Genomic DNA, 18,072 nt, shown 5'->3' with positions numbered 1-18,072 from the left:
GACAGCTAGAAACAATTCTAGAAGACAATGTCCCCTTTCCCAACAAAGTGTGTCCTCAGAGTTAGGGACATCAATTAGGTTTGATTATAATTGATATAGGGTTGGGGCTTAGGGTGGAAATTATGTAGGTCCAGGGATCTTTTTGAAAAGAAGTGGAAGGGGCTGGAGAGATGGCTCAGTGGTTAAGAGCACTGACTGCTCTTCTAAAGGTTCTGAGTTCAATTCCCAGCAACCACTTGGTTACTCACCACCACCTGTAATGAGATCTGGCGTCCTCTTCTGGCCTGCAGGCACACATGCAGACAGAACACTGTATACATAATAAATAAATATAAAAAAAAGAAAAAAGAGGGAAATGGATGGGATAATAGATTAGTGTGAGCTCACCCACACTAATAATAATGAGTAATAGAGTGAATACATGTGAGCCATTATTTATAGGCAACTTATATTGGTATAGATTCTCGTATATTGATCAAAACTTAAATTACAATGAATACGTATCTATTTTGTCTATAATATTTGTATACCTAGGCAAAGCTATTTTGTCATATTGTATGCATGCAAACTTCTACCTCTGCTTAAGACATTTTGTTTATTGATACAATTTTGGGATATGTTTGTCATATTGCAATATGCATTTCTACCTCTGATCAAGATACTTATACATTGTTTACATTTTGAGATCATTGTTCTCATTTGTTTTACCTTTGTTTAAAGATTGTTTAATATTCTAATATGAATAATAGGTTATATAGGTTTAAGAATTATAGGTCTATATTCTTTCATGTTTGCCATACTTACAGTTAGACTAATCAGGTTCTTTAGATACATAGAGATTGTATTCCACATAGATAGGTAATCTTCAACCACTTCAAAGAGCTGTAGAATATGGCATTTCAATAACTTAGGGTTCTGTTGATGTGAGACAATTTCTCCTGGCAGCACCAATCTATTCCCAAGAGAATGTTGAACACTGAAAACACTCCACTTGGAGCTTGTATTCTTCTTGGCAAAACTGGTGTTTTGGCAAGAAACTGTGCATGCATTGACCACTGACAAAATGCATGATTTCCAGAAAGGACAAGCAGGATACAAGAAAAAAGGCTGTCAAAACTTTCCAAGACAGAGTAAGACGATTTTGAAAGTTTTCGTGCCTCTGAAAATGGTCTGTCATTTACTCTAGGCTTCATCCAAAGTTGGTTGCTCCAAGGTTGCAAATGAGACTTTGGGTGATTGCCTAGTTGTCCCTGTCATTTACTGCACATTGTGGAAGTCCTTGATTGCTCTTCCTGCTTATTCAAGTAATATTATTTCCCTTCTCTGGAATCCATGGAGTTGAAGACTAGATAGTTGTAGTTACTTTCCTCTCATGACTTGGCCAGGTTATTTATAATACAAGACATAGGCTCCTTAGGATAGGATAATTATTGAAACATTTATCATATGTTTCTTGCTTGATATTGTTTATGCTGGTTGTAGTTCTAATTTTTATACTTGATATTTCTTCTTATTTTATATAGCTTTTGTATTAGGCTCAGAATTCTCTTTTTTAAACAAAAGGGGGAGGTGCTGTAGGAAATCCTTCAGCCAGTAGCTTTTAGTTACCCGCCAACTTGGGCATGGTTTCTTATACTATAAATGCCCATGTAAAGCACATGCTCGCTCTGTCTTCTGGCTGCTGGATTTGGTTATTGTTCCCTGTTGTAGCAGAGGACTGTGATCTGTGAGTCTATTCCTAAATAAATAACCCTTTGTTATACTCAATTCTGAGCTAGTGTGGGATTTCTTTTTTGCATCTCTTTTCATACCTCCCGAGTGCTGTGCTTTAAATGCGTGTGCCATATGCTCAGCCTGGCTAACTATTCTTATTAACTGAAGTATGTCAACCAGGATACAGGTTTTGTGCTTAAAACCTCATCCCGAGAGAGGCTCCTGGCTCCACTGGGATCCCGAACACTCAGTAGAGTCAGCATCTGGCTAGTTGACTGTGGAGGATGAAGGATGGAAATAGGTGTCAGCTCTGCTTCCACGTGTCCTCAGCTAGGCCTCGCTTGATATGTTCTTCAGCAGGAAGTACTCAGAAGTTCCTATTCCTCTTGTTGCTGCTGCTGTTGCTGTTTTGAGCCAGAGTCTCACACATCCTGGGATACAGGCAATGATGTTTTTGAATTTCTGATCCTCCTGCCTCCACCTCTCAAGGATTACAAGTTTGTGCCGTTGTGCCCATCATGCCCAGGATGGAACCCTGGGCTTTGTGCAGGACAGGGAGAGCAACTGCCAACTGGGTCCCACCCCCAACTCCCCAGGGCTCTTTCCAGGACAAAGTGCTTATCTGCAAGGAGAAGTGTGCTTGGGGTAATTGCATTCTATTTTGTTTGTCATCTGAGACAGGGTCTCACACTGTAGCCCTGGCTGTCCTAGAACTGGCTATATAGACCAGGCTGGCCTTGAAATAAACAAGATCCATCTGCCTCTGTCTTCCAAGTGCTGGGATTAAAGGCATGTACCACCACATCCGGTCAGTAGTTACATGCTTAATGCCTCCGCTTGAGGACAAGTGTGGAGGTCTTGGAGGACATTTCACTCTGACCAGCAGGTACATGAAACACACCCACCCCACAGCCCAGGTCCACATCTGCAACCTGCAAAGAGAGCTGCAAAGAGGGCTGCATTTCCCTAGGAGGATTCCCGGCCGCCCTTCACTGTTGTCCAATATTAAAGCACAGTATCAGCCTATGTTGACTTTGTCCCTCAGCTGTTTGGCCACACAGGATTTCCTAACTCCCTATTGAGAGCTGCAGTTTCTCAGAAAAGTAAGAGGGAACAAACTGTCATCTTTCTATTTTGTTTGATTTGTGTCACCCTGCTGTCATTATTTTCCTGCCCCGTACCCTGGTTACAAATGCCCTACAGAGAATTTTTTTAAAGAGGTTTTTCCCTATGCACATTTGTCCGCGTCTGGGTATGCCATGGTGTGTGGGTGACTTCCGAGGCCGTGTGGAGTTACAGGCAGGCGAGTGCTCCTGATATGGTGCTGAGAAGATGCTGAGAAAATGGTTCTCTAGGAGATAAATAAGTGCTCTTACTGCTGAGCCATTTCTCCTGCTACCTCCAACGCGAAGTAGACACGTGTGTGTGTGTGTGTGTGTGTGTGTGTGTGTGTGTGTGAGTGTGAGTGTGTGTGTGTGTGTGTGTGTGTGTGTGTGTACAGAGGGTCTCTCGTATCCCAGGCTGGCTTCCAAACAAATTTAGTAACAGATGGCCTTGAACTCCTGATCCTTTTAACTCTACTTCCTTTGTGAGCTAAGATGAGAGACAGGCAGTGAGCAGGGACAGCAGCTGTGAGCAGTCTTGAGAAGTGCTTGCAGCTCTCTCTCACTGGTGTGAAGAGGTTGGCTGCACCAGCAGAGCAGGAGGGGGCTCCAGTAATGGGGCATGGGGTCACACCAGGAGGCTCTGACTGCAGTTTGGATGTCACTGTTCCTGGGTTGACTTCCCACCCCCAAACCTGGCCTTCTGACAGAACTCCTCCCTCTCTGAAGGAGATTGGGAGCCTGTGCAGCTGAGTCCTGCAAACCAACCATTTCCAGGAATTGAAACTGAAAGCTGCTCCGGCAGGGGCCCCCTCCCATCGTGGGAGGCAGGCAGGACTCATACCTACAAGTGAGGAGTTGGAGCCAGATCCAGAGTTTGCAGGGGTCTGAGGAAATCCAGAGCTCAGGCTGCCCTCCAGCTGCTCCAGCTCCTGTACTCGCTCTTCCCCAGAGGTCCCCTCACCTCTGTTCTCTCCCTCCTGAACATTCTGGACTGGATTCCAGTTTTCTAAGGCTTCTGAGCAGGTAGGTGAGAGACTCCTAAGTGCAGCTTGGGTTATAAACTGCTCAGGGCAGGCTGCAATGGTCTGGTGATCCTCTTGGGGATCCTGAGCATCAGGCCCTGCCCTGACTGTCTTCAGGACCACAGAGATCCTGGTGTTTTGGAGTCGAGTCCTTCCATCCCACCAGCCTTTTTTATCTGCCTATCCCTGGCTTTGTGGGTCTTCTGAAGGGACCTAGTTTAGAGAAAGCAGGTGGGATTTTGCTCTGTCTCTCAGCCTCTGGCTGAGTCCTGGATCAGAACTTCCCCCTGGCACGATGGGGTTGTGCCAGGATTGGTTCTTATTCAGAACACACGGAGACTGGGACTTGGAGCAGTGAGGTTCTAAATAAACTCTTGTTTTGTATAGCTCGGTTCAATATTTTAAGAATCAATTATTTAGTGGTCGTCTGTGTGTGTCTGTTTGCTTGTGAAAGCCAGGGGACAATTGGTGGGGTTGATTTTTTTCTACAATCGATCTCAGGGTAAGGCTTGTTTGTAGGCTTCGTGGGAAGTATGTTTACTTGCTAAGTAATCTCACTGACCCTTTTAGGACAAGCAAACCACAAACAAACTATCAAAAAAATAATCAAATTTCAACAAAAACAACAACAAAACCCAGATCAAGTATTTCATTTGCATTGGAGAAACTGACCCCCCAGACACCATCCTTCATGGAGCTTTAGAGTGTCCATATTGTTGGGTACTTTAAATCATACCACCTTCCCAGAGCTTGTATGCTGGGTCCAACGCCATTCCCAACATCCTTGGGGTGGATCACACTTTCCTGGAATACACAGCACCTAGAAATTCCCTGTGTCCCCTACTAGTGAAGGTAGGAAGAACAAAGTGGGGGTTGAGTTCCAACAGGATTTGTGTTCACACAAGATCTTCACAGCTCAGAACCATAGCTAGTGTAGGCTGGTTCCTAAAGCTCTGGAAGCCCCACTGTAGGGGCTCTAGGTCACTGGAATCAGAAGGAATTAAAGGTGGTCCCGTTTGGGCAATCTTTTCATATGGTGATTTTTCAGTATTTGCTTATTTAGCTGGGTGAGGTGGATCCCACTCCTGGTCATAGCACTTGGGAAGAGGGACAGAAGATTCAGTTCAAAGTTACACAGTGAGTTTTATACCAGCACGGGCTTTAGTAGACAGTGATTTACATTTTAAGATGTATACTTTTTATGAGTCTATAATAGTGGGCTAGTGAGGGGGCTGAATGGGTAAAAGTGATCGCTACCTGAGCTTGATCTCCATTACCCCATGGGAGAAGGAGAGAACTGTCGGCCACAAGGGTCCTCTAACTTACCTGTGCATCTGGCACACCTTCAACACAAGAAATCAATAAATGCAACAAGGGAAATATGCTCTGTAAAATAGCAGGATGTGCTATGGCATTTTCACATGTGGATGAGGAGAGCCTTCATTATCAACCTCGGTTCTGTCAAAATTCCTGACAGAAGGCAGGTTAAGGAAGAAGGGCTTGTTTTGGATCCTGTTCAGAGAGGGTACAGGCCAGGAGGGCAGGGAAGGTGTGGCCACAGGGGTGTGAGCCAGGAGGGCCTGTTCCTCATCCCCCTGGACTTTTGTCGGAGCCATGTGCCCAGGAGCAAACCAGAGACACTAGAGGCATAAATTGAACTGTACCCTCAAATAGGTTAGCCTGGGCCATTTGAACTCCTGGCTGAATACTGATGGGCTGGCTCTAGGCAATGCCTTGTCAGGGTCTGAGCAGTGTTTTCTGCAGCAGTTCACAGGAAGCCTCTCCAGGACTCTTGTTGGTATTGAGTCCCAGGAGTGAGAAAAGTAACTACTCCAGTAATCTGCAGAGAACTAGGGACCTAGGAAGTTGTCCACAATTCACCAAGCCTGATGCTTTGGGGACTCAGGAGGAGGTGTCAGCCTGCCCTATGTGGAGCCTGCAGCCAGCTCCTTGGGCTGACATAGTGTGGCTAGCAGAGCTGTGCTGCAGGCTTTACTGTCCTTCCCAGAAGATGAGCAAGAAAGGCAGAGGATGCTCCCACTGGGAAACAGCAAAAACCAGTACCAAAGACTTAAGGGTGCCTGAGAAGCCCCTTCCACAGACGAGAGCCCTGGATATCTAGGGTGCACATCTGGGCACAATTCTAGTCCTTTCACAGGACCCAAGAGTAAGTCTGGCAGGGACCTCTCTCTCTCTCTCCCTCTCTTTCTCCCCCTCCTTTCCTCCCTCAATCTCTGCCTTCCCCTTCCTTTCTTCTTCCCTCCCTCCCCCCCTCCTTCCCTCCCTTCCTCCCTTTCTTTCTTCCTTCCTTCTTTCTTAAGACAGGGTTTCTTTTTGTAGTTCTGGCTACACTGGCTGGCAGAGAGACCATTAAAGGACAGAGGAAGTACGTGAGACTGACAGGAAATCTCTCAAATATGTGGCGTTGAGTTTCAAACGCTTTTAGTTTCATACACACAAGCCAAAAAATAAAACTTCAAGGGTAAGAGCCACTTCAATGACTCATAACTGGGATTGCACACACCTTACCCAGTGAGGGCTTTCAGCTCAGAACTGTGGGATAAGGTGTATGCTGCTGTCTAGTGTCTTGAGATTTGGTGTGGCACTGAGAAGTGGTTGTAGTCCTGTCTGCACACTGATATGTCCCAGGGTCCACTCCAGAAGGCGAACACTCTAGTGCTTACCTGTGCCGTGTATGGGTCTATGCATCCACATCTTCCATCTTTTATAAACTAGTTATTTCTTCTTCTTGTTCTTCTTGTTCTTCTTGTCCTTCTTGTTCTTGTTCTTGTTCTTGTTCTTGTTCTTGTTCTTCTTCTTCTTCTTCTTCTTCTTCTTCTTCTTCTTCTTCTTCTTCTTCTTCTTCCTTCTTCTTCTTCTTCTTCTTCTTCTTCTTCTTCTTCTTCTTCTTCTTCTTCTTCTTCTTCTTCTTCTTCTTCTTCTTCTTCTCATTATTATTATTTTGAGAAAGTGTCTCACTATGTAGACCTCACTGTTTAACCTGGAAGCCACAGATATTCTCTTGCCTCTGTCTCTTTGTGCTGGGATTAAAGTGTGTACCACCATGTACAGTTTCTTATTGTTTTAAATTATGTGTATATGTGTCTGTGTTGAGTATAGGCACATTTGTACAGTGCCCCAGCAGACCCAAAGAGGGTGTCAGATATCTGTAGCTGGAGTTACAGGAGGTTGTGAGTTACCTGATATGGATGCTGGGAATTGAAGTCAGGTCCTATGGAAGAGCAGTAAGTGCTCTTAACCTGAATCGTCTCTTCAAGCCCCACACTCTCCCTCCTTGATGTTGAAAAGTTATCCTTCCCAATCCTGCCCTCAAAATACTTCCAGTGTCATGGTAAGGACTTAGTCAGGAACAGAAATATGATTGATGCCCCATCAAAGTGAGACATCTGTATCTCTATCAGACCTCGCCCAGGGCTCAAGGAAGCTCAGGAGACAAGAGAAGCATGAAAACACTGTAGGAAGTAGCTGGGCAATGGTGGCACATGCCTTTAGTCCCCAGCACTTTGGAGGCAGAGATAGGAGGATCTCTGTGAGTTTGATGCCAGCCTACTCTAGAGAACGAGTTTCAGGACAGGCTCCAAAGCTACACGCACAGAAAATCCCCGATTCCATAACAAACAGACAAACAAACAAACCTATAGGAAGCATGGTTGCTTGTGTGTGTGTGTGTGTGTGTGTGTGTGTGTGCGTGCGTGTGTGTGTGTAGAATGCTGACTACTTCTGGACACGGTGTGCCTCTTGCACTTTTGAACCTATTGCAGCCATGGTTACTTGTAAAAGATCACCACACAACTGGGCCCTTTGACATCTTGTCATAGAAACAGAAGGATATGGTGAGACCATAGTCCTCCCTGAGGATTTGGACACACCAAATGGGTGGTGAAGGAAGGAGGGACGTTTTCTTCAGGTCTGCAGCCACTGAGAAGATGCGTATGCTGCTGTAAGCCAATTCTCACTCCTGCTTTGTAAACAGTCAAAGGAAACACACTGGGCCACAGGAGAAAAACACCCACAGATATCTAAAAACCAACTATGAGAGTAGAAGGGGAACAGGCTGGGAAGAGGAGAGTCATCCCTGGGACCAGGAGGAAGGCTCGAAAGGTTCCCAGGTGAAGGAGAATATAATAAAACACATGGTGTTCGTGTGTGCAAATGTCATAATAATACCCAGTGCATAGTACTAATCTATACCAAAAATGCTGAGTGTGTTGGCGCACATCTTTACTCGCAGAAAGGTAGAGGTAGAAAGATCTCTGGGTGTGAGGCCAGGATGGTCTACAGAAGTTGTTCCAGGGGCTGGAGAGATGGCTCAGCGGTTAAGAGCATTGCCTGCTCTTCCAGAGGTCCTGAGTTCAATTCCCGGCAACCACATGGTGGCTCACAACCATCTGTAATGAGGTCTGGTGCCCTCTTCTGGCCTGCAGACATACACACATACAGAATATTGTATGCATAATAAATAAATAAATATTAAGAAGTTGTTCCAGGTCAGCTAGGGCTACACAGAGAAACCCTGACTCCAAACAAAAACAAACACAAAATATATACGCTAATAAACACATTAAAGCCTGTTCACAGAAGAATTTCAATCTCTGTTAATAAAAATAGCAGCAGTGGTAACAGACAACCCATATTCTCAATTAAAATTAGTGGAATTTGTATAGCATTTTTAAACATACAATTTTATGTGTATATGTGCCTGAGTGTCTGTATGTGCACATGTGCATACGGGTACTCTTGGAGTCGAGAAGTGGGCTGTGGAATCCCTGGATTTGGAGTTACAGGTGGTTGTGAGCCACCATGTGGGTGTGGGAACCAAGCCCAGATCCTCTGCAAGAACAGCCAGTGCTCTTATCCACTGAGCCGTCTCTTCAGCCCCGGATGAGATGACCTGGAGACCATGAGGCTTTGCTGTTGAGCCTGGTGTGCAGCAGTGCATTGGCTGTGCCTCTACCACTGGCCACTCCTGGGTAAAGGAAAAGCACTTTCCCAAGTGCAAAGCAACAAACAGCCACGGATGCAGGAAGAGTGTAATGAAGACTTGTGGGTCCTCCAGGCAGGGAGCTGGCACAGGCTGTTCCCTGCTCTGAACGTATGTCTTCCATAGTCTTGGCAACCAGGAAGAGGTGAGTATGAACATTTGTACCCAAAAGAGAACTGCCTGTCATTCTAGTGCTTAGCTTTGGGGTTCAATGTTGCAGTAACAGCTACAGAGCTATCCTCACTGTCAAAGAAATGTGCTCGTGGACAAGAGGGCTCAGCCTACTCTGTCTGTAGTCAGCAGGTTGTGGTGTAGGATTCTCTGTGGATGTGAAAGTCTGGATGAAGAACAGTGTTTCCTGTAGGTACCCATGTTCATAGCCATCCTTAACTCCCTTCCTAATGTATCTGCAGGTTGCTCCATTGTTCACCAACATGGAAGAGGCAGCTGGATCCCCTGAGGATAAAGAATTTACATGCTTCTCCGATGCTATAGCCATTAACAAAGAAAAAGGTGATTTATCTGTGAAAGCTGTCAAGAAGATGGAGACTGCTGTGGAAGAAGGGAATTGGGTAGATGTCGTCTCTGCAGTCAAGGAGATCAAACAGGAAGCATCAGGAAAAACAGTGAAAATTGCTGTAACTGGGGACTCCGGCAATGGCATGTCATCCTTCATCAATGCTCTTAGGGAGATTGGACATGAGGAAGAGGATTCAGCTCCCACTGGGGTGGTGAGGACCACCCAGAAACCAGTCCTATACTCCTCCTCCAAGTTTCCCAATGTGAATCTGTGGGACCTGCCTGGCACAGGGGTCACATCCCAGAGCATGGAGAACTACCTGGAGGAGATGGACTTCAGCAAATATGACCTGATCATCATCATTGCTTCTGAGCAGTTCAGTTCGAATCATGTGAAGCTGGCCAAAGCCATGCAGAGCATGAGAAGGAGGTTCTATGTTGTCTGGACAAAGCTGGACAGGGACTTCGACATAAGTGCCCCCCCAGACCCCGAGCTACAGCAGAACATCCAAAAGAACATCCAGGAAAACCTCCAGAAGGAGGGTTTGGAGGAGCACCCCATATTCCTAGTATCCAACTTTAGTCCTGATTCTCTCGATTTCCCTAAGCTTAGAATAACACTGACAGAAGACCTCCATAGCATCAGGTATGAAGGTCTCTTCGCAACCCTTTTCCCAGTCTGTGAGGAGATTATTAGTAAGAAAGTGGAATTCATTAAAGGGATCATAAAGGAGAATAATTTACAGGAACGTTATGGAATCTCGGATCCAAATAATCTGGAAGAGTGTCAGAAAGTCTTCCAAGAAAAATTTGGTGTGGATGAAAAATCTCTCCACCAGTTGGCTCTGACTATGAGTCAGCTCCAGGTTATACAGGATCACCAACAAGATGGCCGGACACTGTCTGTGTTGTACCATTTGCCCGTTCGAGCTGTTAACTTCGTCCTTTGCTGTTTTGTCTCAACACACAGGCAACAGGCACGTGTACTTGATGAAGCTGCTGAGAAAGCCAAGAAAATTCTGAATAAAATCTTGAAGGACATTCTCCTTCCTCAGGAAGGGCAGGCTAACCAAGGTTCTCTCCCCAGCTTTCCACCTGACATCTACCCCCAGCTGAATTTAATTTCCGGATAGGTTTCAAGTTCCTTGAGGCTAATAGGCCGACTTTCTTGATGGGCGTCCCTCTCAGCAAACAGCGCCATGGGTTTTGCTTTTTACCATTTGTTTAATTTTATTGTAAGTGAACTTTCTGGGATCCCAATTTAGGAGACATTTCCTTTTTCTAATTGCACAGAATTTCACGTTTGACACATGGTTACCTTGGCACCTATGACTGATATAGTTTGTCTTAGACGCCTCTTAATTTTTGCTTCTGTCTTTCCTCTCTCTGTTCTTCCCTTTCGTGGGAGGTGGAGCATCCTTTGGGAATCAGGAAGAGCTTGTTTCTGTCCACTGTCTGAAAACATGGCTAGTAGAGTGCTGTTCTCTGACCTGTCTGCCGATGTGTAAAGAGAGGGGATTTAACTCTGTACCACTGGTCATGGGATGCACAAAGTGCTGACTGGAAGACTTCTAGGTCCCCCACACTACCCCAGTGGTGTCAAGTATGTCATGGCCCCTCACACTTCGCACCCACAGTCTCCTATTGGATCTGAACTTCTTCATCCACCCCTAACTCTCCAGGTCAAGCCCCTATCCAGACACATAGACCCTTCTCCCTTCCTCACGGAGCTTTCCCATTTCGCTCAGTTGTGTGTGTTTGTGTTTATTTAAGACAGATGCTTCTCCGTGTGCTGTTACATCCCTTTTCTAATTCCCCCCTCAATGGATGTCAGTGTGCTGTTGTAGGGACCAGTCCAACCATTCAAACAATAGGCCCGAGTTTCAGTTTACCCTAAAGCAATACCTGGTTTGGGGAAAGATCACAAACTGAGAGCACACAGTCTCCACCCAGGAATGGACCTTTTAAAGGCAAAATACTAAATGTTCCAAAGGAAATGCCTAATGTTCCAACCATTGTAGACGTAGATTCCAACATCACCAGATGTCCCTTAGCCCAGCATACACCCACCCCCTTTCACCAAGACACCCATAGACAAATGTCAGCCAATCAGGGGTCCTGAACCTTAGGAATCCCTTCACCTCAACCTCTGCTGTGTTAAGAACCCCACCCTAGCTGGTTTTTTATGACTCACTGTCCTGTCAGATGGGTGGAGGGTCCAAGCTGGAGCTGGAATAAACGCTCTTTGCTTTTTCATATGAGTGCGGACTCTGGTGGTTTGGGGGACCCTGTGATCTGGGAATAACACTGTCAGCTCTGTGCCCTCCACTTCTTTCTTTCAGAACACTAAATACTTTCCTCTTCCAGCCGTTACACCCCAGCATGCCTGCTTCCGTGCCACTTGTGCTGGGAAGGGGTTATTTTTGCCTGGTAGTTTGACAGTACAGCCAAGGATAGATAAAAGACAGTCATCACAATAGGAGCATAGGGCAGCTGGTGACATTGTGTATACAGTCGGGCAGCAGAGAGAGAGAGAGAGAGAGAGAGAGAGAGAGAGAGAGAGAGAGAGAGAGAGAGATGCACACTGCTCCTTGGCTCATGTTCTTATTTTCACTCAGCCCAAGGCCTCAGTCCATAGAACGAAACCATCCATGTTCAGAGTGGGTCTTCCAACCACAGTGAGTCAAGTTTAGAAACTCTCTCATGGAAATTCCATAGTTATTCTAGATCCTGACAATTTGACATTCCATATTAACTTCACAGGTACAGTGATAGCAAAGGGGTATATTGGAGTTTTATTGATTAACACTGGGAAGAAGGTTGGGTGTGGCTCAGTAACACAGTGCTTGCCTAGCACATGGGTTTTGATACCCGGAAAGAAATTGTTCAAACAAAATCTGTTTTGAGACAGAAAGAAAATGTAATTGTATTAGTTGAGAAAAACGTATCAACTATATCATCTTTCTGGCACAAGAACTTTGTAAAAACGAATCACTCAAATGGAAAAGGGAGGTCTACTTTAAATGCTGGGGTAAGGATGGGCTGGGCTAGGACGTCTCAGTGGTGGTGGGATTGGGATTGAGGGTGAGCACAGCTCTGCCTGGCCTCACCTTCCACCCTCTTATTCCTTTGTTACATAATTCGATAGACTCACAGGGAGGGTCTGCAAAGAAATCACTCAAGTTTTGCTTGTCATCCGGATGATGCTCAGAAATCATTGTTGAAGTCAAGTTTGTAGTGTAGATTCTGCTATAGTGTGTTCACAGTGGGAAAGTGAGCTTGCTCGTTTAAAGTCATGTGGCTGTTGCTACTCAGGTTGTATGTGTTTGGCTCCAGCACCGAGGAAACTGACATGCAGACTGTGGCTCACTCTGGGCCCGACTGGGACAGCAGGCTGTAAATTCTCTCTATGTCCTAGAACATAAATGTAGATTTTTCTCCTTGCTTGCTCTATATACATACTTCTCTATGCACAGAGACAGAAATATATGTACATGTTATATATTCACCATACTCATATATTGTGTATTGTATGTAACATACATGTAGTGTTAATCTCTATGATAAATAAATAATAAGAGTATACTATCTAACTATATGTATTGGTTTTTGTTCTTTTTAATTTTTGATAACTTCATACATGACTACTGTATTTATATCACTCCCACCCCTTCCTTCCTCCACCTATTCCTGTGTTCCCCCAAATATTTTTATTTATTTATTTTTATTGGTTCTTTGAGACAGGGTTTCTCTGTGTAGCTTTTGAGTCTTTCCTGGAACTCACAGAGATCCACCTGCCTCTCCTGCCTGAGTGCCGGGGTTAAAAGCCTGTTCCATCACTTCCTGGCACCCCCAAATGTTTTTAATAATGGACTTTTTTTAGACAGGCTTTCTCTGTGTAGCCCTTACCCTGGCTGTCCTGGAACTTGCTCTGTATACTAAGCAGGCCTTGAACTCACAGAGATCCACCTGCCTCTGCCTCCCGAGTGCTGGGATGAAAGGCGTGTGCCACTACCACCTATCAATAATGGATTTTAAAAGAAGATTTATTTTATTTTTAAGTATGCTTGTGTGTTTGTGTGAGAGAGAGAGACCGTTTGTGGTTGTATAAGGGATGCCCAGGGAGGACAACTCCCTTCAGCTGGAGTTGACAGGCAGTTGAGATCCTAGCGTAGGTGCTGGGAACAGAGCTTATGTCCTCCACAAGAGCTGTATATACTACCAACCTCTGAGATCCCTCTCCCCTCCCTAATACTGGCTTTTTAAGAATAAAGTTTCAGGGCCTGGGGAGATGCCTCAAAAATGCCACTGTACAAGCATGAGGACCTGAGTTTGAATATCTAGCAGCTATGTAAAAGGCCAGGTGTGGTGGTACATGCCTGTAAGGAGGTGAGTGAACATAGGTGGATCCCAGGAGCCTGCTGGTCAGCTAGTCTAGCCAAAATGGCAACATGACAAGGTTCTGTGAGACCTTGTCTCTGAAAATAAGGTGGAGAGTAACAGAGAAAGACACATGGTTTCTACCTCTGGCTTCTACACGCACGTACATGCGTGCGCGCACGCACACACACACACACACACACAAACACCCTGCTGCACATACATGCACACACACATCATTTTTTTTTTCAAATCTCACTCGCAACATCAGAAGTGTCAAAATCTGTTTCCACAACCACAGGGGCCCCCCTACACCACAGCCTTCCCTCTCTACATCAAATCCCAGCGTCTACACAAAGAAACAAGCTGAACGCAGGCGGCCTGGCTAGTTCAACGTGTAATTATTTGACTCTCTGCTTAGGCCTTGTCTCCCCTTTAGCATGAACACACAGTCACTTTCAGTGTGTTGCTCCAAACAGACCGGAATGAGCTCTCGAGAGACAGGAGAAAAGAGCTCAGTATAAAACTGCCCAGGAACCCGGAGGCTGCTGGGTGACAGACTTGCTCCTTGGGAAGGAGGTTCTGCTGGAGGGCAGTTACCGGTTGTGGGGTGGTTACTTCCACAGAATTGACATGTCCCCTCCTGGGATGCTTACAGGCTAAGAAGTAAACAACATTCACAAGACCCCTCTCCACAAAGCTATATAAGGAATAACAATTTTGGGGAAGTGGGCGTCTCCAATCAATGGGGCTGCCGAGCAGCTCCATGGATACAGCTTTCATGAGCTCTGACCTGTGCTAGGTGGGGCTGTGTATCCTCTGAAGCATTCTGCGTCTGTTAGTAACCTTTCGCCTATGTTCTTGTAACCTCCATAAACCGACTGGTTTAGGAAGCTGGACTTGGGTGGAATCGCATCTCCAGGCTGCCGTGGGTGCCCCGTCTGGGATGAACAGATATTTATTTGTTCAGTTCTCTCCAGGAACTGTCACAAGATGGCGGTTCTCACTCACTTCCATGTGATGAGCATAGCGTTCTTTATGGCGAGAAAGCACAAGAGAGTGGTTTGAAGCATCAATGACTGTCACCATGTAAGGCTGGAATGCAGATTCTGCTCAGGCCGCAGCGCCTACAGCTGCCTCTTCTCACAGACACTGGCAGGTGCCCAACTGAGACACTGAGTCCCTAGCTAAGAGATTTCCCAGTGCTTGAGTGTTTCACTCTCTGAAGTGAGTTGACGTCGAAAGGCTGGAAAAGATTCCATTTCTGTGCTGGGCCCTTTTGGGACCTTGAACTATACCCCATCTCCAGGAAAAGCTGAAGGCTGACACCCCAGCCCCCAGGATAAGCTGAAGGCTGCGGGACCCCTCTTTAGGGGAAGTATCAGCTAATGGAAAAACCTAAGTTACACAAAGTTGCTGACTGTAGCCCATTTCCCCACCCGTAGTCATACAGAGAATGTTGACCACTCACCTTCCTCTATCAGCTGGGTAATACTTCAAACAGCCCCCGTGGTTAGCAAAGGGTCAGCAGATGTCTGGAGGATGTAACCGGTGGGCAGTGTGGGGGGGGGGTTATTGCTATCCCCCTTAGATAATAATAGCCTATCAGGAACCAACAGCTAAGCTTCACCTAACCTTCAGCCAATTATGATATAGGGTATGTAATTTTGTATTTTGAGGCTATAATCTTGTGACTGCTTTGTGGTTTTGTCTTTATGAACCCATTACAATAGTAGACGGGGTCCTTCTCCCTCCGTCTGCTGTGTCAGACTGTGAGGCAGAGGACCCGCGCTAGCCCGTACTTAATACACGAAACCTTGCTTTTGCATTTGGAAGTGTGGCTCCATGGTGGTCTTCTGGGGGGTCCTAGGACTCAGGCACAACACACATCAAACCTCACATCCTGCTCTCCACCTGCTTCCCAGCCTCCTGCTTGGGAATCAGAAATCCTAGCTGCATTCTTGTGCCGTGAAACCTGCCCCATCCTCAGAAAGGTACTAGAGACCACGGCCTCTGTCATGGAGGTCTTGATTTCCTCCTGTCAGCATCCCAGCCACACTGCTGTCTGTCTATGGGGTTAGTAACTCTTCTAGCAAGTTCCTTACCCTTAACAGTCCTGGCATAGGACAATTCTTTGTGTGTGTTAGGGGTGGGCTGCGCAGTTGTGGGAGCCAGGAAGCTGTCTTGTCCAGCATGTCCTGCACTTGTCACTAGAGGGCAGAAACATCCCAACAACAGCTGCTCAGACCCAGAGCAGCTTTCCCTGGTTATACAGAGAATTCCGACCTAGAGCGAGTACCTCACAGAATGGACGTAATGGATACAACAGGAAAGGAACGAACCTCAGTCACACAAGCCATTAATGGTTCTGAAAATATACTATGATTAGATATGATGTAATAATCGCAGCCCTTGGGAGGCTGAGGCAGGAGGATCATTATGAGTCAAAGGCTAGCGTCGGCTAAACAGTGAGTTCAACAAACCAACAACTACAAACAACCTCTTACCTTTTACAAGGACCAAAATGTTAAGCAAAACCAGAATCATATTCCCTGAAAATACACTCAGATCCACAGTGAAACCATCATGAAAATGATTAAGTAGACCTTCAGAACTGAGCCTCTATGTACTGGCTGCTTTTCTGTGTCAACTCAACACAAGGTAGAGGCATCAGAGAGGAAGGAGCCCCAGTTGAGGAACTGCCTTCATGAGATCCAGCTGTAAGACATTTTCTCAATTAGTGATCAATGGGGGAGAGCCCAGTCCATTGTGGGTGGGGCCGTGCCTGGACTGGTGGTCCTGGGTTCTATAAGAAAGCAGGCTGAGCTGGGCCGGGCAGTGGTGGCACAAGCCTTTAATCCCAGCACTGGAGAGGCTCATACAAGCCCCCACTGGCCTCAGCTCTTCTGAGCATCCTGTCCCACTCCCCAGCACACACACGAGCCTGGAGAAAATGTGGACTTTGGAGCCACCAGTGAGAAGCTGTGCAGTGCTGACGTGTTATCTGGGCAAACAGGTCACTTAGGTACCCACTTTTGCTGGGCTGTGGAAACAGGGAGCCTGTGTGTGATGGAGGACGATGGGCCTGGCTTCACAGTGTAGGTGATTGCTTCAGATCCCAGCCTCTCCCAAGCAATGACAGAAGTCAAAAGTGCTCTGAAAGCTGAGTTTGCCACATGCTCATCCTGAGCAGACGGAAGGTTCTTTACAACCTCTCCTCCCTGCCATAACTCGCTCTAGATAGACAGCCACATGTTTGCCTTAAACACCGATGAAGAAACACTTTAGGGTGAGCTTGGTAAAAGATACCTGACCTTTTCCCCACTTCTCGTCGTGTTTGGGACGGGGAAGGTGTCTCGCCTTCTAATCACAGCTCATGCCTTTTCCTCTGCTGTGCCCAAGGCAGGCCCCAATTACTTACCAACATGCTGCCTGACAAGCCCCAAACCAGCCATTCTGCCACAGCTTGTCCCGGACACCTGCCCAGGCACAGTTGAAGCAGGCTGGAGAGCGAGAGCCCTGTGGGTTTGGGAGGGACACCTGGCCTAGCCTTATAAATGTGTTTGTTCTCGGGTTTGGTGGACAGAGCCACAAAAGGTTATCCCTGATGGAAGCCCGGAGTAAATGAGAAGCCTGGAGGAAGGAGTCTTTAAAGATTGGTGGAGGCAAACACACGCCATCACGAAGGGCAGGGGAAGGTGGGCCAACGGGGTAGGGGAGAGAACTGTTCCAAGACGCCGTGGCCATGCTTAACTGCTGAGACTTGAAACCTGGAGCCTTAGGGACCATTCTGCAGGGTCGTGGGGGAAGGGAAATCAGCAACTCTGCTGTTTGATACATAAGCTTCTCCAAGGAGACAGGGCATCGTAATTAGACCCCCCGACAACGAATCCTTAAGACGAGTAGGGATCTAAACAAGGTTTGTACAGGTCTGTTGTTCTGTTAAATAAGACAGTAATTTAGTGGAGAATGAAATAGTATGGATGAGTTAAAGATAGTTTTTTTTTATTTAAAAAAACTTGTTTTGTAACTTTTTTTAAAATTGTGAAAATAACAAAATAAAATTATTTTAAGATGGGACTAGAGATCAATTGGTAGATTGCTTTCCTAGCATGCACCACACCCTGGATTCCATCCCCTGCAACGAATAAACCAGGCTTGGAGGCAAATTTCTGTAATCCCAGAATTCAGGAGGTGAAACAGAAGGATCAGAAGTTTAAGGTCACCCTGAGTTACATAAGGAATCTGAGGCCAGCCTGGGAGCTAACAAACAGAACAATAACAAAAAATAATTTTAAGGTATTTTACAAATAATAAAGAACTAGCTGGG

The 18,072-nt window shown here is 46.1% G+C and overlaps 1 protein-coding gene across 1 annotated transcript; it reads left to right on the top strand.

Annotated features, from left to right (window-relative positions):
* The first annotated feature begins 3,567 nt into the window (after positions 1–3,567).
* On the top strand, positions 3,568–11,623 carry LOC142860790 (immunity-related GTPase family M protein 2-like). The gene is made up of 2 exons (XM_075992511.1): positions 3,568–3,842; positions 9,257–11,623. The coding sequence occupies exon 2, from the start codon at positions 9,278–9,280 to the stop codon at positions 10,493–10,495; it is 1,218 nt and encodes a 405-aa protein (XP_075848626.1). The 5' UTR covers positions 3,568–3,842; positions 9,257–9,277; the 3' UTR covers positions 10,496–11,623.
* The last annotated feature ends 6,449 nt before the right edge of the window (positions 11,624–18,072 follow it).

The sequence above is a fragment of the Microtus pennsylvanicus genome, chromosome 11 (genome assembly GCF_037038515.1).
Source record: "Microtus pennsylvanicus isolate mMicPen1 chromosome 11, mMicPen1.hap1, whole genome shotgun sequence".
Taxonomy (NCBI): domain Eukaryota; kingdom Metazoa; phylum Chordata; class Mammalia; order Rodentia; family Cricetidae; genus Microtus; species Microtus pennsylvanicus.
The sequence above is the reverse complement of the archived record's forward strand: the minus strand, read 5'-3'. Positions and strand labels throughout refer to the sequence as shown.